Genomic DNA, 22,600 nt, shown 5'->3' on the forward strand with positions numbered 1-22,600 from the left:
GGTCATATTTATCATTCTCAATCACAAATGTTGGTGCCAGAAAATCATACTAAATGGGAATGGATAAACAAGGTTCTACTGTCATGTTGTAGCAATGGTGATGCGCCAGAAATGCTGCAAAAAATACGAGTTATAAATCCAGCCCATTATTAAGCAAACTTGCGCCCAGAAAGGCCAGAAACACTAAGATTACAACAACAGCGGTGAGCACAGTCGTCAGTAATCCTGCCTAATATCATGGCCCAAGTTTATCTGGCATTTATGCACGCATCATTGCACATTTGGGAGCAATCACCCCTACTCATGTAGATTCAAGAACAAACAAGCAATCAATTCGAAACCACGTTCATGAATTCAAACCGTGTTCATGAAATTTCAGATAAGAAAATACATCATGCGCAAGAGCAATAACTCAATAAGAGCATTCAGAAGAGTGGCCATCGACAAAAGCAAAACAATGTGTGGCAGTGCAATCCCAGCATATTGCCAAAATGCTTACTACTTTAATATAACATAATTCTCGATATAACAAAAGTATTCACCTTTTCATAACTTCTTGTTCACAAAACACCATGCATTTCGAACCTCAATACAGTATAACAAAGTGTATTTATACATGATTTCAATATAACAAAATTTCAGTGCTGCTGCGAAAGAATATTGAGACAATAAATGCCAACTTCAGCAGGCGCAGATGGCCAAATGGTTGAATTACATGCGGCTGCTGCAAACGTGCCTCTCACATCGTACAACACAGAGTGACCGCTGAAGCACAGCAGCCTCATGTTCCATTAAAGTTAAAGTGCGATAAGATCCCATTGCACCCCATACTTTGTACGGTTTGGGTGTGAAATAAAGCATGCGAGGATGAGCCGAGAAAGATGGTGGCTTGAGGTGCCATCTTCCTGCACGAGGAAAACAGAAAAGGGGATCAAGCACAACTAGAGGGGAGGGGTGGATTGGTGTGAGTCTTCTTTTCAAGCCCCGCCGTGGCTGTGCAAGGCTATCAGCTCGGCTGAGCGCATATATAGTGCACACGTCTTGTTTTAAAGGTAACATACCATGGATGCAAAGACTGGGCAAGCCAAGGTGGCCATAAAATGTGCGCTGCCTTGCCGCCTGTTTAGTGCTGGAGGTAGGGTAATCGAGCTTCAGAAACGCATTGAAGCAAGAGGCAGACGAAGCCTTCACTTGCCTCTGCCAGCACTTTTCGTTACAGCACTGTCCCACTGCGGGCAACACTTTCAGCAGCCAGAGTGAAGTGGACGCAACAGCACCACTGGCTTTGCTTTGTGGTGCGTATGTGCATACTGACATGTGTACTTGTTTTTATCTTTATCGAGTGACTGCTTTTCACCGTCTAACAAATTTTATCGCTCAACGTGGGACGCACTCGCATGTATCGCAAGTTCCTCGAATGTTATCGATGGTTCTATCCACTGTCTGTTGTCACCAAACCTTGTGTAATCTGATTGCATGCAAGCACGACGCGAATGGTTTAAAACTTTCTGGAAGACATGCGGGCACCAGCGATTACTCTGGAACCTCCGATGAATGATGCATAAAAGCCGACGCGCTTGACCCTCTGATCAGATTTTCGCCGATCGCTGACTGTGTTTGTCGCTATTGCTGTGCTTTGAATATACCGTATTTACACGATTGTAAGTCGACCACTTTTTTAAAATTTGAAAGTCTGAAGTTGGGGGGTCGACTTACAATCGAAACCAAAACATGGCCCCGCCAAAAAAAGCGATACCAACGAGAGCTACAACGTAGTTACAATTTTATGTTTGCTCTATGACCCTACCCATATCTTTTCGCTATCCCGCGTGTTTGTTCGCTTTTCGGAAGGGTTTTTCAACATTTTTGAGAGTCTTACAGTGGATGCAATACTAATAGGGAGGGTGTCAATACTTGATGGAAGCGCCGTTGTTCCCTTTTGCGGCGGCACCCTCAGAACGGCGGCGCTTGCGGGGAGTATCGGTAGTTCATGGAAGAGCAGACACCGCTCGCGGGTTTCTCTTTCTCTGTTTAAAGGCATTGGTATTGGTTTGACCAACTTTTTGACGCGCTCCGCTTGACTGCCGGCTACATGCTACTTCTATGCTTCCCCAGTCGTCATGAGTGCTGCAGGCTCACTAATCGTTCGGCACTCGTTCACAGCAGCGTTCAAGAGCGCTGCCATCCTTTCGCCGTAGAAACAAATCACTGCGTAGCGGGCCACAATTTCGATGTTTCTAAACGGGTGGTGCGAGAGTGGCGACTGCAGCGAAGCGAAATTTTCGCCCTGTGGCGGCAAGTGAGAAATTTCCCATGTGCCTAAGTCTGGACGCTTTCCGGAGCTGTAGGCTAAGCTTGCGGCGTACGTCGCTGAAATTCGTGATCGGTCCCTGCCATTGAAGTGCGACGTGGTCATGAACAAGCCCCGACCTTCGCCTTAATATAAAGGTTCTGCTCCGCCGTGAGTATTACAACGAGTGGCTGGCGGCAGAAGTCTGCGAAATTACGCCAACCGGACCTGTCAAAAGAGCCTCCCTGACGGCTGCGTGTGGTTGGGTGCACTTGGCGTGGGCTGCTGTTCTGCAAGATGTCCTGGTGCGGTCGTTTGCCAAATTTGAAATTTCGCTGCACCACGACGCGCTGTGGGACCGCAGCAACGATGACGATGGCAGCACTAGTGAAGACGAGTAGTCCAGTGACCATGTCAGCTACTAATAAATTTTCGTTATCGAATGTGCCCTCGGTTTTTTTTTTTTCCGGTCAAGCGATATGGGGGGGGTCGACTTACATTCGAGTCGACCTACAATCGTGTAAATACGGCAGCTTGTTTTTGTGGGCACAGGTTTTCCCAATAAAACAATAGTTTCATCATTCCCAGTTTTGCTGCTTTCTTCACTGTTGATACTACGTGACAATATATCATTGGCACAGCATGAAACCATATATTTGATCACCGAATCCCTAATTCAATAAGATTAATTTTTCTCATTTAAATTTGTTTTTCCGAATTACCTGATAACACGGAAAATTTTGCACCTCCTTCCGTGTGAGAAAAATTCATTGGCAACAATAGATATTTGCGTAAAAGGCCGAATTTCAATACAACGAAATTTTAATATACTGAAGTAAAGTGCCAATTTTACCGACTTCGTTATATCTAGATTTAACCGTGCCTCTTTTCTGTGAAAGTTACTGTTGAAGAGCACACTTTTAATTTCCAAAGACATAATATTGAAATTCCCTATCTTTTGCTCAATTTTACCATATTCGTTTATCATTAACAACTTTTGTGCATGGCAGAAAAACAAGTAAAAATTAAAAAATACTGCTGGCAAAAACCTGGGTACTCACAGTGCTGGCTTTGTTCATGCCATAACCAAGGACTAACTTCTTGTACGTGAAGGATTTGATGTCCACAACAGACATGAGAGAATTGTGCTGGTCTGAAAGTAAACGTTGGACTATTTGCACAAGACAGTCGTGACAGCACTCCAACGGCCAAAAGCAACACAAAAGAAACCGAACAAAGAAGAATATCTGATGTCCAAAAGCTCAAGGAAGTCAACCAGAGGTACAGTTTATATGTAGTTGGTGGGGAATGTGAAGTAGGCACGCACTAAGCTATGCACTAATTAACCAAAAATCGCAGACGAGCAGCTGTAGACTTACTGGTCAAAAAAGAAGTTAGTTCTCACTCAACACACATGCAGACAAGTTTTATTTGCAAGCAGGCAGCAAAAAATCTGTGTTTTCACTTGCTGCCATGGCTGCCTCGCAGCAAGGACAGTTTCTCCATCAGGACCCACTTCTCTGTAACCTGGGAAAGGTGCGTGCGTCCCAACTTTTCTATTTATGGTCTGTGCGCACAAAATTTTGCAGATTCTACACTTGTATGTGCTGAAGTATGAATTGAATACTACACATTAACCATTTGGTATGCGTTAAGTGACTACGGCTTAAGGACTCGGCCAATACATTAGGTTCAATGGCAATTCATCGAGGCTATATTTTAAGCCAAATTACTTATTAAGCGGGTATTAACTAGGTTTTACTGTAATAGTTAACAATTAATACTGTTAAATCTTTCCTGGCTATAGGTTGCAAGGGAAAGCCCAGGGAAAGTGGGAGATGGAAATTTAAGGCGATGTGCAAAATGCTTTTACCTCGTTCTCGTTCTAGTCATAGATTGACACATGAGAGCCAGAAGGAGGCAAGCATAAGTAACAGTTGGAGGAACTTTCAGATGAAGAACTTGCCTAGACGTAGGGCCTCAGCAAACCGCAGCACAACACCGTAGAGGTGCCCGATAGTATTCCAGTCCTGCAGCATCTCCTCTACCATGGATGCCACCTGGGTAGGTGCGCCAGCTGCGAAGTCGTACATGAAGCACACAGGTCGCCGGGGGCCCCGTTCCTTGGGTGACAGACTGGGCAGTGGGCAGCTGCAGAACACAAACTGCACAGAGAGGCACAAGACAAACTGACAGGCAGCTAACTAACACAATGTTACAACATATACTGAAGTGTCCAAATTTAGAGGAAGTGAACCATACACCCTTATACCCGTGTCACACGGGCACCCACAAACTCCTTTAGGACACGGAAGGGCGAGACTTCCTAAGGGAGTTCAACCTCAAGGAAGTTGTGGTCGTGTCACGCGGCCAATAACAAGTCTTTTTTAAAGGTAGCTGCCAGAGGCGCATAAAGTGGTGTTTGTTTTTTTGTAAAAGTACAAGAATGTAACTTCTAATTATGCTTCTATTATAATTAATGCTCCTTCCATAAGAATGTTATTCAATATATTTGATGCGAAAGACGTGTACCTCACTAAGAATCAAAGTGCGCTCATTAAACATAGCAGTGCTGACTGCAATGCTAACTACCCTGTGCTGAATATGTGTTTTCCTTTGCAGCGCAGCTAGCCACCATAGCATGGCAAGCAGGCTCTGTGTTGTGCTACCCAACTGCTGCAAACTATACTCAAAACGCAACATTTTGTGTACAGTGACCTTGTGGGCGTACCTTTCCTTTTGTCTACTGTGCCAGTGTCATTCATCAGCGACTACACCAACCACTGCACGACAAAGGCTACATTTACATGAACCTGACACGAACGGGTCAAGTCAAGAATTGAGCTGACTGAGCTCGACGTGACCATGTTTATATGAACTCTCTTCTGACAAGTCCAGACAACGACAGCACACAGCATTGAACTGAGACATCAACATGTTCGAACTAGGCTTGCTGTTCCCGCTGCTGTCTGCAACAGCTCTATTTCATGGGTCTTATCGCTACGTTGAGGTTGCACAGCACAGGCCTTTACCTTGTGTTGGCCTTGTCCTGATACTATTCCCACTGCCGGTGCATAAATCACAACGTTACAGTGTTCCCATGCAAGTCTTGACGCTGCGGGCCAGACCCGTCCACATTTACATGCACGCTGCAAACAGGCAGGGCTGGGTTAACCTACCCCATGCGTCGGGCTGAGTCGGCACTTGTTCAGCGTGACCGATTAGCGATTACATGAACTCGACAGGCATATTCCAGCCAGACCAGCCGACTCGACCCGATTCTGTCAAGTTCGTGTAAATGCTTTGAAAGATGAGAAAAACATGGCACAAAGCGACCTAAGTCGAGATAATTGTGCAGCAGCAATCATAAATGTTGCTGGATTGTGCTTCAACATTTATTCAACTCAATAGAAACATTCTAAACATGCGCTACACTAATTTTAGTGCAAACAATAACTAAATTATCAGCTTTACAACAACAAGTATGGGCGCGAGAGTACTCCCTTCAGCCACCAAGGGAGATCGCCAATCTCCCTTGATCAAAAGCTCCATTAAGCTCCCTTAGCGGAAGAACGACCATGTGACACCAAGTGCATCTCCCTCGAGATAAAGACGACGGAGTCAAAAGGAGTTTGCGAGTGCTTGTGTGACAGGGGTATAAGGGAACAGCTCTGTAATCCCTGAAAAGGGCAACCCATTCTTAGTACTTGAGTAGTGACAGAAGTTTCAATGTGGGATGCCGGTCAGCAGAATGAACTTCCATTAATAGATGTCTGCATTAGGCATTACAACAGCCACTTCTTAATTTTTTTTTCCCCCATAAGTAGAACTGAAGTCATTTGTGAGAGTAGGTCATGGTGGCAGAGAAAGTCCCTTAAAGATTCTATTGCCTATCCACTTCAGTGAGAGAATGCCCATATGAGCAAGCAACTCGCTTCACTTAGTTTTAGGTACTGGCTGCAATAAACAAGTAAAGGAAAAAATGGGACAGTTTCTAACGTACATCCTCTTGGACACATCGTAAATCACACACACACAAAAAAAAAGCTTTTATATTGAAAGCGGCGCATCATCGCGCCTTGCCCTACATTGACCACATATGCCCAAAGCACACCGGGGCAGTATTCAAAAGCAATTGCTCTTAGAGGTACTAGTATTACTTTCGCGAGACTGTGCATAGCACTTGTCAAAGCATACAGCCAACAGCATTTCTGGCACTGTGCGCAGGTAGCGATCTTGGCATAGCACCGGAAGTACTGGCAGCCGTACACACCAATGCATCTGGTGTTGAATCGCGCGAGATCTAGCTGGAGTGATTTGACTGAGGATGCTCAAAATCATATTCCACCACAAACAGCAACCTTCATGAAAACGTGCTTTGTCGCCAACTCGTGATGGCGACAACACTGCATCTGATTGCTCTGATGCCAACGTGTTGCCAACACCACGAATGCAGTTTTGGTTTCATATCCGATTGTAATGCGCAGGCCCATTATGACCCATTTTCTCAGCAAAAATGTGCACGTTAGATTCGGGTAAATATGGTACCCAAAGCAGGCCATCAGAAAGCGTGGCACCAGGAAAGAACACAGCCCACCTCAGCTTGCCAAGCCTTGATGCCTTTGACTTGAAGCCGCAATGTGCAGCTCAGTGTTGCAGCCTGCAGTGCTGCTGCTGTCTCTTTCTCCCAGTCCTCGCCTGCAGGCATCCTGCAATGCCACCCAACAAATCTAACACCTAGTCCAGGATGCATTTCAGTCGAAAACAGAACAGGTTCCACTGAAGCCTACAATTCTCAAAGCCACCAAATAGACCACATAATGGTGACAGTGCAAACTTGGGACAACCAATTTCCCAAAAATACTTTACAGCAGATGCTGTAGAAGGCAATATCTCCCCGTTAATGTACAGCATTGTGTGTGTTTCCCGATTTCTTCTCAATATCAACAAATGAACAGGGCATTCAATGTGGTAGAGGACAGGGTATCACAGAGGAGGAGAGTGCACTGCAATAGAGAAGGGAACCCAACAGCAGAGAAGAGGGAAGGTGATGACAGTGAATGATGCTGCAGCAGCTGTACTACGGCAGAGCCACACTTGGTACAATAAAACAGCGTGAGAAAACGCATCATTTTGTTGTTGCAGTGCCCATGACACCCAAAAGCAGTTAACATGTGAAAAGAATGCTGATCGTTACATGTGAAATGCGAAAATAATACGGGAGTGTTTTTGCAAACAGCCAACAAGTAGTGGAACACAAAATATCCGAGACCTGTCGTGATTCAACAAAGCACTCAAGAGGCATTGAAAAATCAAGGGTGCCTGGCAAACAATGCCAACAGATTGCATTACAGTTATCACAGCTATTGCTATCGTTTCCATAGCAGAGTCAGCATATGAATAACTACTTTAGTATCATACCCATGTATACACTGCTGCCCCAATATGGTGGGTAGAAAAAGGCAGCATGCCCAGCTTAGCCTTGCTAAACCATAGCTACAACCTTACATCAGCACATACGGTACTTGAAAATGTTATCCATCTAAGTTAGCATAATATCCCCATGATAACACAGGTGGCCGACCAGTGTACTCCTCACAGCTTCCACAGCACTCGTGGAGATTAGCTGGAGATAAGTGGCATTCCTCTGCACTATGTGTACAGATTAATGGCGGCTGCGGCACTGACTCTCATATGGCAAAGATAATTAGACTGATATTAATGAAGGTATCCATACCTAAATTAATGTTTTTCTTTTTTCTTTCTTTGCAGCTCGACTGTTTGCACAAGACATTAAACAGAAAAAGTATGGCTACTACACAAGTCTGTACAATGTACTAAGCGTGCATGCGCAATAAATTCGAAAAGAATCAATTTCTACAAAGCAAGAAGATAATGAATCAGTGTGAATCTTCCAGGCAAATTAATAGGCTAACATTGTCATGTCAAAGGAACTTGGCTAAGCTACATTAAACTGCATTATTTTGTCTGGGTGTTAACTGACAAAATAAAACAACAAACACAAAAGACAAACCGAAAAGTACCACAGCTCAAAATCCACTGATACATTAAAAAAAGAAAAACCTAAAAATTTATTTATGCACCCCTATGCTAGGCATGAAAAAAAACATACAATCAGATTCTAAACAGTACCCACCATGCAAAATTAGAAGCAAAGTGAGTCGGTTCCATACAGAGCCCTATGTGGATGGCTAGACAAGGCAGATGAAAATACCAATTACCACAATAAGCAATGTGCTCCACGTACATTACCAAACTTATTCAGTTTTCTACACCCTCTTGCGCCCCAATTGATTCTTCTATAAAACCATCCCTGCACACTGACCTTTCCCTGTTCATGACACCTACTTCAAACACGGTAAAAAAAGCATAAAGCATACCTGCCAACCTGAAGGTTTGGAAATTCGTAAAACTATAGAGGCAGCACTTCCTTTTTTTAAGGGATTTACCTTTTGCGACAAGCTTACTCACATTTTCACAACCGCAAGTGAAATCTGTGTCTTGAAGAGTAAAGAGCGAAAGCTCCACTGGGGCACAATTTATTTTTGCAATGATTTTGCTGTTGACGACTTTGCCTGCTTCAGAAACTTCTCCGTGTAGGTGTGCTCGAAGCAAGTACCACTCTGGTGCCCCTTGACCATCAGCAGACTTTCGAGTGTTTTCTCACGCACAGGTGAGCAAAACTTTGTTCAAGTTTTGTTCACAGTACTGAATATTCTCTCACATTCAGCATTGCTGTGGGGAATCGAGAGAATACCCAGCATGACCATTGAAATTCTGTGGAACCTGAGCGATCCGTCGGTGCTTTGAACGCTTCCTAATTGCGACCACTGCACTTACCTTGGCTCCTTCAATATGTCAGCTGGAACCTGATATGCTTGCAAGTTGGCAAACTCGACTTCAAGTGCGTTGATTGCTTATTCTTTTGATTCGCCACTCTGCTGGGGTAGGATAGCAGGGAACACCATAATAAAATGACGTACACTGTTGAATGAAGCAGTTTCCTGAGCTCATACTTAAGCAACTTCAGCCATCTTGAGATTGACATCTTCTAGTGGGAATTTGTGGCAAATGTAATCGCATGCTGCCGTTAAGTACAGACGTAAAACAGAGAAAAAACTGCTCTCTCAATGCAGCTCAGTGTCTCAACCACAGAGTAGGTTGTGCTGCCAATGACTATGTCTTCATCACCTTTCTGGTTCTCTGCAGCTCCATAGTCAAATTCCAGCAATGAATGACATGCCTTGACAACACCTGGGCACACAAATCTACTCAGGAGATTCTCGAAAAGGCGGTTCAAGAGGCCCCTCAGTACATGAATCTGAGGAGCCTGTGCCTGAAGAAGGCAGTTTGTCTTCTCAAAAAGCAGTATAACATTTTGGAGAAAAAGACAGCCGGGTTTAGCTCCGATGACAAAAAATAAAACAGGCGCTCCTGCCGGGTCACGTGGCTGGCTTCCCCAGAATCGTTGGTATGGAGTTTCAGTTTTTTTGCTTGAGGTCCAGAATGAGCTCCTTTCCTCTTTAGCGAGAGTTCATCGCCACTGGTGTTTTTTTCCCAAGGCCTGCAGCAGTCTTGTGAAGATGTTAGCAGACTTTGGGGTCAGTGTAGGGTTCTTGGGGATTTGTGAGGAAGTCTTCGGAATTTGGTATGACTCCAAAAACAAGCTCTGCTTGTTGCACTGTTTTGTTTCTGATAAAAAAAGAAAAGCTGAGTAGTGGTTTCCACTGGTCGAGCAGCCTCTTCAAACACTTTCTCAACGACAGCCAACGTGTCGGCGGATGCTTCAACATCTTTCTGACCTAGGCGTCATGCATTTTTCGCAACTCTTTTAAGTTGATCTTTCCGTTTCGAGCTTTTTCTCTAGGTAAAAAGAAATGTCAACCAGAGCCTCATCAGCCTTTACAGGAAGACATGAAGCTCCTTCTTGGGTGGCCAAGTTGATGAGATGGCACGGGTAAACAACCCCTATCAAATCTGGTTGAGCCTCTCTCAATACAGTAGAAACACTTTTTCTTGCTGATCATGACGTTAGCATTGCCCGAACATATAGCCAACAGGTTTCCAACAGCCAAATTCCGAGACTTCATCTCGTCCAAAACCGGATTTGTAACCTTGTGACCCGTCGCTTCCCCTTGAATTGTCCTGAGGCAAAGAAGGTGGCTTTCGACTCTACTCGTTTTTTTAACGAAATACGTCGCAACAACAGGGTAAAGCTGCGTATCCCTACTGTTACTGCCATCCACAGCAATTGAAAATACTTCCTGTTTTAGGCCATCCAGCAAAGGAGTCTTCTGCGTAGGCAGCCATTTCCAGAACAATTGACGTCGTCTTTGTTCATCCACAGGCATAGCATTTTGCTTCTTCGCACTTGGGGAACCTCTTCCGGAAAAGTGGTCCAGCATGACCGCTGACACTTAGCAGGATGTTGTGTTCAACTAAAAACGCCGTGAAGAGGAATTTTGCACGAATCACACTGAGGTCATTGTAGCTGCGCACAAAACTTGCCAGGCTTGGCTGGCTGTCTGCGGCTTGCACATATTCCCGATGCTTTTTCGAAGAAATGTGGGCCTTGATGTCAGATTTGCAGCCATGCGAGATGTTCACATCATAGGCACACGTGGTGCAGAATCCGAACTTCTCCCCTTTCTTCGACGGCATGAAGCACGGAAATTCTGGCGTGTACGATTTCAAAAACACTTGGAAGTACTGTTGGCGCTTTGAGCCCGCCATTGCACTGCGAAGCTGCTACAGGCCGGAGTTGCACTGCATCCGACACTGCAGCTAGTCACACAAAAGGCGAGGCCAACACTACAGTGACTGAAGCTGACTGAAGTCCAAACCCGCGCACCCGTGCGAGCAAAGGCAACAGCATGGCAACAGATTTGCAGAGGCACTAGAGGCGCTATAACCAATTGGCGGCGAGGAGTTACGGAGTCGCCATCTATCGGAAGCGCCTCACTGGCGTAGTATGAAGGATCATGCGGCGCGCTCCTCATAGGTTTTGCTGTCAGCGCTCACTGAAAACACCATGCGCGAGCTCTCCCAGACATTTCTATAAGTACTTTCGAAACGAGAGAAGTTTCTTACTGTCTAAATAATAATCTTGGGCAAACTGAAAGCACACAATCGTTTACAGACGCTATCTCCTTACCGAATACGTACAGTGAACGCCACTGCGCGCGGTCACTGCTATGGAGTCTCCCGAACCGGCTTTTTGCGTGAAAGGTAGGTAAACGCTGAGAGCAAACTATGTGAAATATGTTCTTATAGTGTTTGTATAACTAAATGGAGCGTAATAGAACGAAGCCTCAATGCAGCGATCGCGCAGATTCGCAGCGACCGACTGCGCTTCTGCATGCTTGTTCGTGCACTGTTTCGCTTTCTCCGCGCGCGCGTTTTCGCACCGTGCCATGAGCTTTAGGCCGCAGAATATGAGCATTTGACAGTATGCAAGCAACCATTGTTGCGTGGGTGCTATCAGAGCTGTTCAAAAATAATTTCATTGTAGAGACTTCAACGCCTACGGGGACAGTGATGTCCCGTCACGACGATTCAATCTTTTTTTCTTCTAAATTCTTTGACCTTTCAATATTATTTCTCGAGTTGCGTCGCACTGTATGTTTATCGGTGTTCTCAGCGTGCAATTTCCCGCTGCTCCTTTTTTGTAATCCAGTGCATTAATTCATAACACAAACATGACCATATGCCATGCTTTCTTTAAATGTGCTTCTTACCGCTGCCTTTCCACTCCACTGAACTTGCGAGCATCTATAGCATCGACAAGTTCATAGACCAAACCGTCATGACATTAGTTGGGCAGCGGACTCGGGCGAGCGTCTCAGTGCGCGTTTTCAGAACATCGCAGACCGGGCGACGTAGCAGAAATCTTCCTCGCGTCTGTGCTTCCTGCATACCCGAGTTGTAGCCGATGACTGTTTGCTGGTTTTATGTTTCGCGAGCCAAGCTTCACGCAGCTTCTTGTCCTGCGGCTACATATGAATAAGGCTGACACCGGCCTCCATTACGTGCGTCCGGCCCTACGGAACCGAGCAGTAGCCCACCATGCTGCGCGCCTTCAAAGGCAGCCACTACTTATTGTAGTGCTTTGAAGCGTTGTAAAGGAGACACTCGAAGCGGGAAAATTTCGCCACTAAATGAGGACCGCAGCGTACAAGGGAATTTAAACTCGTTTTCAGCTCGCTTCGGCGCGCCCGAAGCAGCCGACGCGGCCGCTATGTCCACGTGATCCCTCCTAGCACGTCACGCCGACAGTGGCGCCAGCTTTTCCAGTGGTGAAGCTCGAGGCCAATATCGAATTCTGGATATGGATTCGTGACCCTCCTAGTAGACAACAGAAGTCACTACAACCTTGCAGCTGCTGATGATGATACCACTAAGGTGCCTGGATGTAGCGTACCGCCGTACAGGGTGGAGACACCGCCTTCGTGACCACCATATTGGAGCGAGTGCAGATACAGCGGGCAATGGAGCGTCGGCCAATATTCTTGTTTAGCATGCGCTTGCACCAACAAATTCAGGTGTATAAAGGTCTTGCACATTTACTCGCAATCCTAAATAAATAAAGTAAATAAAGTAATCCTAAATAAAGTAAACGGGCAGGCACATCGTCACGAATCACTCCAGCAATCTTGTCATTAGACTTCTGTGCTCCAAGCAATCGACTGCTGGAATGGGAATGGCTTGTTCGATGAGGAGTTTTACAACTTTCATTGGACTCCTCAAGCAGCAAATGCCCTCTTCTTCCGAGATCTTTTTGAACACGCTTTCACAAGAAGAAACAAAGCTTAAAACTTCTTCACTCGCATAAACAAGGTTGCGTGCTCCGGGATTATATTCTTTCAACTTCGTGGCGGCAATAGCAGCAAATGTGCTCACCTGTCATCGACGAACAGGATGCCCGCCGCTCTCAGCCAAGCTAAATTTAAAGCCGGTAAGAAACTTCAAGATAACACGCTAAAGACAACGACAAAATTCTGGAATCCGGCATAGTCGCACGTGGCTCAGATCAATCGAGATAAATCTGGTCGCATCTCGCATCACAGAAAAACTGACATTGCGGCGTGCCGGCAGCTTTAAGAATGATCAAACGAACAAAAGCAAGCTTCGCGACATTATTCTAACCATACAATGCTGGTACCTAAAAGCGGACAGGTGCAATACTCTTATAAGAAGCAGCATAGATGTTATGGCTGACCTCGCAGATCTTTGAGTTATCATTCGCATTCCAGTCTTCACGCCTCACATTCGCCTCCCATACTTTTCTCCATTCTTTATCCCTTGGAAAGCGAAAACAGCGCATGCCTTTTGTTGTCAAGCTGGCACACAGCGGTACACAACACCCTGGCATGCTGGTTTTTGCGACTGAGCACAGTTCAATTGCCCAGCACCTGGCGCATGACAAAGCAGCTTAACAATGCTACTTTACCAACGCTGGAAGGAACAGGCGCAGCAAGCGACTCGCCCCAATATGATGACCGCGGAGCGAAACGGCGGCACGGCACAGACCAAAAGGTGTCACCACCCTGTACGGCAGTGCGCTACATTGAGGCACCCTAAATGCCACGCATACGTATTGCCCTCTAGTGGCAGTGCAAGGTATCAGGGTGTAATTTTACTACATTTTCACTTTGTTTTTGTTTTTTGCAAATAAAACGTTTTCGGTAAAATTTCAAGCAAGATTCATAAAATCGCAAGACTGCTTGAAATTCGTAGATTTTACGGAAAATTTGGAATACGTAGTTGGCAGGTATGATAAAGCCATTATAGACATTCTGACCATTTATGAACTTTACTGTGCTCTATGCCTCATCATACAGTTAGTACAAGATAAAAATAAGGCGCACCTGCAGAACTTGAAATAACTCAGCAGTAGCCCTGGCTCGTGTCAACGTGATAAAGTACAATATTGTATTGCAATACAGCCAGTGACAATATAACTCAATTTTGTACAACAGATAAGAAATTAAACAGGTAATTGTTAGGCACTCACTGCACAATCTTGACCAGGAAGTTCGTCCCATTGGCTTCAATCTGCATACCCTGGTGGCAGATGTTTCTTTTGTTGAGCTGTGGGCATACACCATCACTCAGCATCAGAAGTGAACTTTCTCTCCATACTTTAGTACAGTAAAAGCTTGTTAATTCACTACTCATTAATTAGACATTTCGTATAACTCACAGTAGACACCGCGGTCCGTTCAACAATGTATTGAAAGCAATTTGCAACGCATCCTGCTGATTCACAATGAAATTCGCTCCACCACCGACAATTCGAACTTCGCACCATCGTGGATGGGGAGAGTGCTAGTGCGCAGGAGCACGTTGGCGACGCTGGCATCGCTGCGCAGGCCGCATATGGCCAAAGCCTCTGTTGCAAGTCGGTTCTCTCCCTTTCTCAAGACCTTCAAGACAAAAACGCGAATGCAGCACTGCGTGTTTCTTTTTTCTTTTTGTTTCTTTACATCCTTACAACTTTCTGTTACATCTTGGAGCCATCTCGACATCGAGCATGTTGGACCGCGTTGGCCACGTCCAGTTACGTTGGCTGTGCCAGTGCTTCAAAGTACAGACATTGTTATTCTCACCAACATGACGCAGCGTGTGCGTGTGCACACTCAGGGTAAGTCGGACTATATATACGTTTTAAACGAGCAATATTTTTTCTCTGACTTTCATCAGTTCGAATGTTGTATAATTCAAATTTTCGTAGCATCCCCGAAGAATTTGAATTAACAAGTTTTTACTGTATTGGCATACCAGTTCAATTTTTCATTCTTTTGTTTTTTTTCTCTTACAATTGAGTTGCAATTTCCAAAATGGCACATTTAAAACAATATTCTGTAAATGAGCCTTTAAGATGATGCTGAAGTTTTCTTGCAACTTTTGTAAAATACACAGTTGTGTTTATGTATGTCTTCAGTTATATTGAGCTTCTTATATTTCGAGTCAACAACCAATTTTTCGAATGCATCATTTTTAGGAAATGCCAGATAATTCAGACGCCTTTGCAGCACTGCCACATATCCCATGGAGCCAATAAACAAGGACATTTGAAATTTCAGACACTAAAACCCTTCGCAGTTCGATTTTCCCGACTTTTTATGGTGACTGCAGGTCGGCTTTAATTGATTCCACTGCCACTACCAATTGGTTATCTTGCAGCGTCGAACCAGTGCTCCACACCACCACAGTAACACTAGGGCTAGCTTCTTCAATGTCTGCTACCAAGCTTCCTGCTGGTCGGTGGTGTGGTTTTCATAGAAAGAATTCACTGCTGTCAGCAACGGTGCTAACTGTGCTTTTGTTATCCTTGCAGTTGGCTTTAAAGCACGGAAAGTACAGCAAAGGTTAAGCATTGCATAACGCCAGTTTCCAAAAGTCAGCTATGCCGCAATACATCGATGTTACGCTTTGAAGAGTACATTATATACTGCAGAGAAGCATACCATGAATGGAAAGAGGCCACTGTCACGGGACACAGTATGTGTTCTGTTATTATACACATGTGCACCTGCCGTCTCTTGTTACAATACAAGCACTTATACGCCTAATAAGTGTACATGCCATTGCTTAGGATGGCAAATTCATTCAATGAAAATCACAGCACTGAACAACAAAAAGCTTGATAGCAAATTTAGAAGCAGCTAGGCCAAGCGTTGCAGAGCGCATGATAAAACAAAACAACCACACACCAAATGCATCAAACAACATGCAGATAAACAAAAATGATTACAGCTATCAACAGCTACATCTGCCAGCTATTTGGCATGCGAGCTCACTGGTTTGAGGCTCCGGGAGAATCAAAATGGCGGGGAGTGGTGACTTGCAGTCACATGTTGGTAGCGGTGTCGCGAAGACATCTGAATTATTGTGCATGTCAGAAAAACCTGCTGACTGCAGTAAATAAAAACATATAGCATGGATACCACTATCACTAGTATCACAATCCGTTACAAGACATGGTTATAAAAATATATCATTCTGACTGAAAGCATGATTTTGCTAAATGACTAAAAGAAATAAAGAAATACACTGACTTACTGCCTGAGGGAACATTAGACACACAAACTTATCAAATAAACTTTTGCAACACTCCTTGCCAAAATTCCATTGTTGGTCAATGAACTAAATTTAACCTCAACGAACTTAAAAAGCTGGTGCCTGTATCACTCCGGTCCACCTTTTCTGCTACACTGCCCTCAAATTCCTATAGTAAGTCTTATTTCAAAAAATAAAGGCACACAAAAAATACACTGAAGAAGGTCACAAATTCCAGGACTGTAAAGGGACCCTTGGTCAGTAAATAAAAGAATGAAAATAAAGTAACTGCGACAAATTAAGCGAAACTCCAAAACATTGTAGCAATTTTTGTTTCCCAGCATGCCCATGCAAGCGTGCATTCGCCATGAAGGTCACACAGAATCATTATTGCACTCACCTCTACAGTCAGGGTGCAGAAGGGAATGCGGTCATCACAGAAAGCCACCACATGAGCCAGTTCACTAATGAAGTAGCCCGCATAACGAGGTTGCTTGGCCAGCGTCTCATTGGAAGCCGAAACGAGCTGAGCATAAGAAAGATGGGAAGTGGCAAAAGTAACCTTTTCAAACAAACTGAAAGACTCTTCTCCATGAAGAGGACATAACCAAAAAAGTTCTGAGCCTTAAGAAAGACCTCATAAGTTAAAGGGACCTTGAAATGATTTTGACAATATTGTACAAACGTACCGAGTCGTTAGAGTAGGTCTTTCTGATCATTAATCGACACATCTAAGTGCTCCGCGTAAAGCGTGTAATTTTTGTATTAAATAACACGCTTTACGCTGGGCAGTGTTCACAGCACACTGCTCGGCGGAATTTTCATCCGGCTCTACCCATATGACGTAAATCACCCAATCGACGTCATTAGGGCGAGCTATCCAATTGGCTGCCCAGGGTGTGTCATCGATAATTTTTCCACCTTTATGGTGAACAAATGATGTTCGTAATAGTTGGAATGTTAGTTAATTTGTATCTATAAAAAGAAAGTAACAGAAAGAGAATGCACAAGAACAATTTTTCACTGCACTTAAGCACTTCCGGCACACAGCAATCGTTGTCTGCTTGTGTTACGACGTACTTCATTTTGCCAAGAGCTCTGCGGTCAGAGCTGTCTGTCTTTCCGCGAGCACTACGATTCGACTTTGTTACGTTGTGGAATGCAAACGTAGCAACTGGCAATATGTCAAGCTGCGACATTGTGTCCCTCTGCAAGGCAGCAGACGAGCGAACTGGCTGCAGCACATCGGACTGCCACTATCCGATCGGCGCCAGGATTTGCACGTTTGCGGCCGTCACTTTATACCGGAAGATTACTAGCACAATAGCGTTTCGCAAGTCTGGTATTAAGAGGGCAATGGGAAACTGAAACGAAATTGAGCTGGTGGGCAACACCTGATGCTACCAAAGTGAAACGTGATGCCCATATCGCGCTGCCTACAGCAGGGAACGGCAGCGTGTTTGGAGCTTTGCCTACTAAAAGTGTGCAGTATGCTACAAAGGGCACTACACACCACGCGCTGCAAAACAGATAAGCAAAGATGCTTATCGCAATAGGATTGGCGGTGATAGCTGTGAATGCCATGTATGATGACCCCAGAGAAGAATTGTTGGTAACAAAATGAGAAACTGAGTGTGCGCCGGCATTTTCACGTGAGACAGGCGGGTGAGTATTGCGGTGAAGCTGCCATGGCGGGCAGCTATAAACTGTTCTCGATCGCGCATTTTCTCGTTTACATGGGATCTAGCAGCTGTATCATATGATTGCAATTTGGTGATGTACTGAACGTTGGTGGCGAAAAATTTTATGTTCTGGGAATGTATGAACTGGTAAAACATGAGTGTAACTCTATTGGGTCCTTTTTTGTGTTCTCATTTGCGAACGTTGGCACTGGGAAAACGTATGTAATTGGGAACGCACCAACGAGGTTCTACTTTATATCAATTTTGTCTGCTTTAGAAGTACTATTAGATGCAATTTACAGAGCTTTGGTAGCACCTTTTATTGCTGAGTTACACAGTGGTAAACGTGACAGTTTCGTTTTCTGAGAATTTGCAATTTTTGTCAATTTTTATTAATAAATTGACGACATAAATAAAAAAAATCGCTTCCGTCACTAGATTCTAACTTTTTCTTTTAAATGCAACAAATCTCATCAAATTTGGTGCCGTGGTTGCTTAAGTTAAGTTATGGGGTTTTACATGCCAAAACCACTTTCTGATTATGAGGCACGCCGTAGCGGAGGACTCCGGAAATTTTGAACACCTGGGGTTCTTTAACATGCACCTAAATCCAAGCACATGGGTGTTTTCGCACTTCGCCTCCATCGAAATGCGGCCACCATGACCGGGATTGAGCAACCATGGCTGGTGTGGTTGCTTATAAAAACGATTTCTCCTTTCCCATGTATTTAGATAGGAGCACCCGAGCTAAGGCTTCCTCTTAAGGGGGGAATGTGGCGTTCGATAACAACTTTCTTATTTCTTCGTGGATTTTTATGAAAATTGGCAGACTTATCAGCAATGTTTCTGTAATACTACTGTATAAATTTCATAAAGATATCTTTAGAACTTTTTTATGTATAATATTTTTCTCCTGGCCTTGTTCCAAGTCTGAATCACTTAAAAAATATGATAGGCATTCGTGTTGTCCACTTCTCTACTCTTGTGTCCTGTCTGCATGCCTCAACTCTTTTTTCGCATAATGATAGAACACTTGTGCAAAGTACCGTACCTTCTAAGATGAATGGTTGACGTCGTGACATTTTTAGATCTTTTTATTTGCAATGCAATTCTTCTTAGTTCTCATTTTTTAAGAGGTGACTGTACCACAGGCGTTTAGGCTGTGAGCAAGTAGCCAAATCGTTAATTGTAGTAAAGTCAAACTGCAAAAGCAAGAGTGTCATGCCCAGGACATACATGCAGGAATACAGGGAAGAAACGGAACTGAAATAGACCTAGTGGTCACAAAGAAATTAGTGGTACAAGCAAAGTAGGAAGCAAGAAAAGTCATATTGAGAAACAGGGTTTCAAAGTTGTACCTTAGATTTTACATTATTAAAAGGCACCGGCGTTGTAGTCTGTTGTGTCTTTTTCAGTGCGTGGCTTCTTGTGTGCCCTGCCTTCAGTTTGATGTGCCTTGCTTGACTTTTTTTTTTTCACAAGACATCCTTTTCAGCTGCTCTGCGAAGAGCATGTTGTGCTGGTTGCAGTCCAAGTGTTGCACAATACTCAGCATATGCACAGCAGGCCCCAGCATTGTATTTGCAGACTGCCTCATGGACAGCTGTCTCTGTCGCAACCAATAATGCGTTTTTATCTTTTGGCAGCAGTGACCATATGACCAAATGAAGGCTTTCGGCAGTGTTCTGTTTTTTTTTTCCCTAGGCAACGGCTGAGGAGCTGCATGCCAGAAAGGCGTTGGTACGCGGGCAGCAATGCATCGGCAACATGCTTTCCAAGCCGGTACTTGAGAGGAGGTGGAGGCTTCTTCTCTGCTTCTGCAGCCTGATGTTGGCACCAACTTTGGGGCCCCTGCAGGCAAAGGTCATGATGGGGGTCTTCATCGGTAGATGTTATATGATAATATGTTGCCATCACGGCCTTTTGCATGTCTTGAACATTGTTGTTGTCACACAGAGCCATGCCATAGTAATTTGTCAGTTTCTTTATTAAATCTTGAGTGAGGCCACTTTTCCCTCCAAGAGGTTGCCCTTTCCTGCCTTTTGTGATCAGGGTATGCAGAGCCGTCTCCATCCTTTTCTTGACATGATTATTGCAGTCCGCCTTTGTAAATGGAATAAATCCATAAGTCTTGTCCTGACAGAGTGCTGCAAAGGTTCTACTGTCACCATCCCAAACAATGTTTGTACATCGCAAACCATGTTTGCTAAGGCACCTCCTGAATAGAGTCAATGCTGCTTCAGCCTCCATTCTGCCAAAGTTCACATCTGTTGTTTTTTTGACAGATGTGTGATGCTTTCCAATCATCATAGCCTTCATCCCCTTCTTTGGGGCCAAGCGTGCAACTATGGCATCGGTTTGATAGGACGACACAGTCGAGCACCAGTCCTGCGAAAAATTCTATTACAGTGCCGACACTTACGTGGGATGTATGGCCACATGTTAACCATGTCTCATCATAAACCACTGTTATGTTGTTATTAAAGGTAGGGTCCATCTCCCTGTAAACATTGCGCACTGCCACCACAGCATCAGAAAAAAAAAATTGGTCGCAGCTGTCTCACTGGCAGGTTTGAACTCAGCCTTGAGATGATTCTGAAATGTTTTACGATGCAACCCTCTATGGGAGACATTCAATATTGACCAGAAATCGGTCAAAGCTGTTGCCCCTTTGCCAATACCTTTAACAGCGTGAACAGCTCTCATATTTACATCAAAAATTTTGCCACCTTCCTTTCGCGGCAATGACCACCCCTTCGCGCCAGTGCCGTAAAACGCACACGTCATTATCATTTGCGCTGCTAATCCATGTCTTGTTCCCAGCTGAACTGAAAGTCGTGGTTGGGAGCACTGCTGGCGCTTAGATTTGCCGAGAAGCGCAGTCAGGGCAGACATTTGAACGATGAGAAGCTCCTCCGCTTGTTCTGTACCGGCAAGCACTTCGCCTTCACCCTTCAGTTCCATTTTCCGCGCGGTCGCCGACACCGAACTTAGTTTTGCTTGCACTTTCACAGCGACCTTCCAAGATGCTTCGGCTGATACAAAACGCGGCTCCAGGTGCGCCTGAGCGGTGCTGCCCGTACTTGTAGACAGCGTAGCAACATTGTGCGAAGTGCCGAGACAATATACGGACACATCCGAGGCGCAATCACTGGATGCATCCAACGATGTGGAAAGCGGCACGACAAGCTCAATGATGCCACTGCTGCTCGCACGAGATGTTTTGCCCGCGTAAGTGCCAAAGAGCGACTCCTCAACATCGTCGACAAAAGTAGGTATTCCACCCACGTGTGAAGTGCTCGGCGACGGCTCCTGAATGGCATCATTGGCATGCTTACGCATCCTGCCCGCATGTGGAGTCCTCGGCTGTGCGTCTGTGACTTCTGTGCTATGCTTCACACTACTGCCACGCGACCTTGAAGCAGTCTTTCTCACCATCGGCGATTTTCGCTTGCAAGTGCCGGAAGCATGAGCCGTCTTGTACTTCAGTGGTCGCCGACCCATGGTCACCAGTAAACTTCCGAAACTACGCCCTGCAAGCAGTGATGAATGCGTCGAGCTGATATGTCCAGAGTAGCGTATCACAACACAAACCAGCTTCCGAAACTGTGCTCTCCATGCACTGACGGCGAGCCGTTATGTCCAGAGGCGCATATCGCAGCATAAGTCAGCCAAGTTCCGCAAGTACTGGTGATCCTGGCGAGCCGATATGCGAGGAGGCGCTTATCACTTGTGGAGTCCGCTGCCGAAACTACGCTCCGTATGTGTTCACGAACAATGTGAGGCGATTGTCAGATGCGCGAGTCACGGGCGATATCAGATGTAAGCTTCTGAAACTATACACCACACATAGAGACGAACATCGCGCGCCGAGAGGCATGGCCTGCATGCGGCGGCACGGTAGCAGAAGATGCGCACTGCCAACAAGACCGATGGGAAAGCTCCAATTGGCCACGTGACGGGCGTGGCCAATCGAAGGCCTCGGAACGACCTTGGATCATTTGCTTTTTGTGCACTTGCTTCTGAATGGAGGTTGCGTCATTCGGATTGCGCACTCGGTTGCGCCATCGCGGAGATATCGTGGCTTGAAAAACGCCATTTTTTTTTTACTTCCTCGGAATTTTTTCGTCACATTGGCTGCTATAAAATTTTTTTTAGCACTTCTATGTGGTTTTCAGCTTTCATATTTCGGAATCAGATAAAAAATAGTTACAGAAAAGGAATATGTGCTTCTCAAAAAATAAACTTTTTGGTCATTTTTTGCTATATGAAAGCCGTATCCCCCCTTAAACTTTTAAAGCTATCATGTAAATAAAAGGCATCAATAAATGTTTTTTTCTAAATTGAACTTTGTAAACTCACCTTTCTCTTCCCACCAGCAGAAAGCAAGGACACTGAAATGTTGGGAGAATAACATGTTAGCTTGCGCACATCAAAATGAACAGACAAAATAATCGCCACTTGGAACAGTACTTTTGCAGGTAGCCCTTTCGACACATGCACACGGTGTCAACCAAGTTTACTTTTGCAAATTCCCCGAGTTTTT

The 22,600-nt window shown here is 44.9% G+C and overlaps 1 protein-coding gene across 2 annotated transcripts in view; it reads right to left on the reverse strand.

Moving 5' to 3' along the window:
• The window catches only part of MED14 (mediator complex subunit 14), a 122,824-nt gene that overhangs the window by 43,158 nt on the left and 57,066 nt on the right, over window positions 1–22,600 (reverse strand). For both annotated transcript variants that reach the window (XM_075679753.1, XM_075679752.1), the window contains 6 exons: window positions 22,417–22,448; window positions 16,773–16,898; window positions 14,325–14,401; window positions 6,888–6,999; window positions 4,257–4,455; window positions 3,352–3,443 (listed from right to left, as the gene is read on the reverse strand). In XM_075679753.1, the coding sequence (XP_075535868.1) occupies window positions 3,352–3,443; window positions 4,257–4,455; window positions 6,888–6,999; window positions 14,325–14,401; window positions 16,773–16,898; window positions 22,417–22,448 (638 nt within the window). The remainder of the gene's footprint in view (window positions 1–3,351; window positions 3,444–4,256; window positions 4,456–6,887; window positions 7,000–14,324; window positions 14,402–16,772; window positions 16,899–22,416; window positions 22,449–22,600) is intronic.

This window comes from Dermacentor variabilis, chromosome 2 (assembly GCF_050947875.1).
Source record: "Dermacentor variabilis isolate Ectoservices chromosome 2, ASM5094787v1, whole genome shotgun sequence".
NCBI lineage: Eukaryota > Metazoa > Arthropoda > Arachnida > Ixodida > Ixodidae > Dermacentor > Dermacentor variabilis.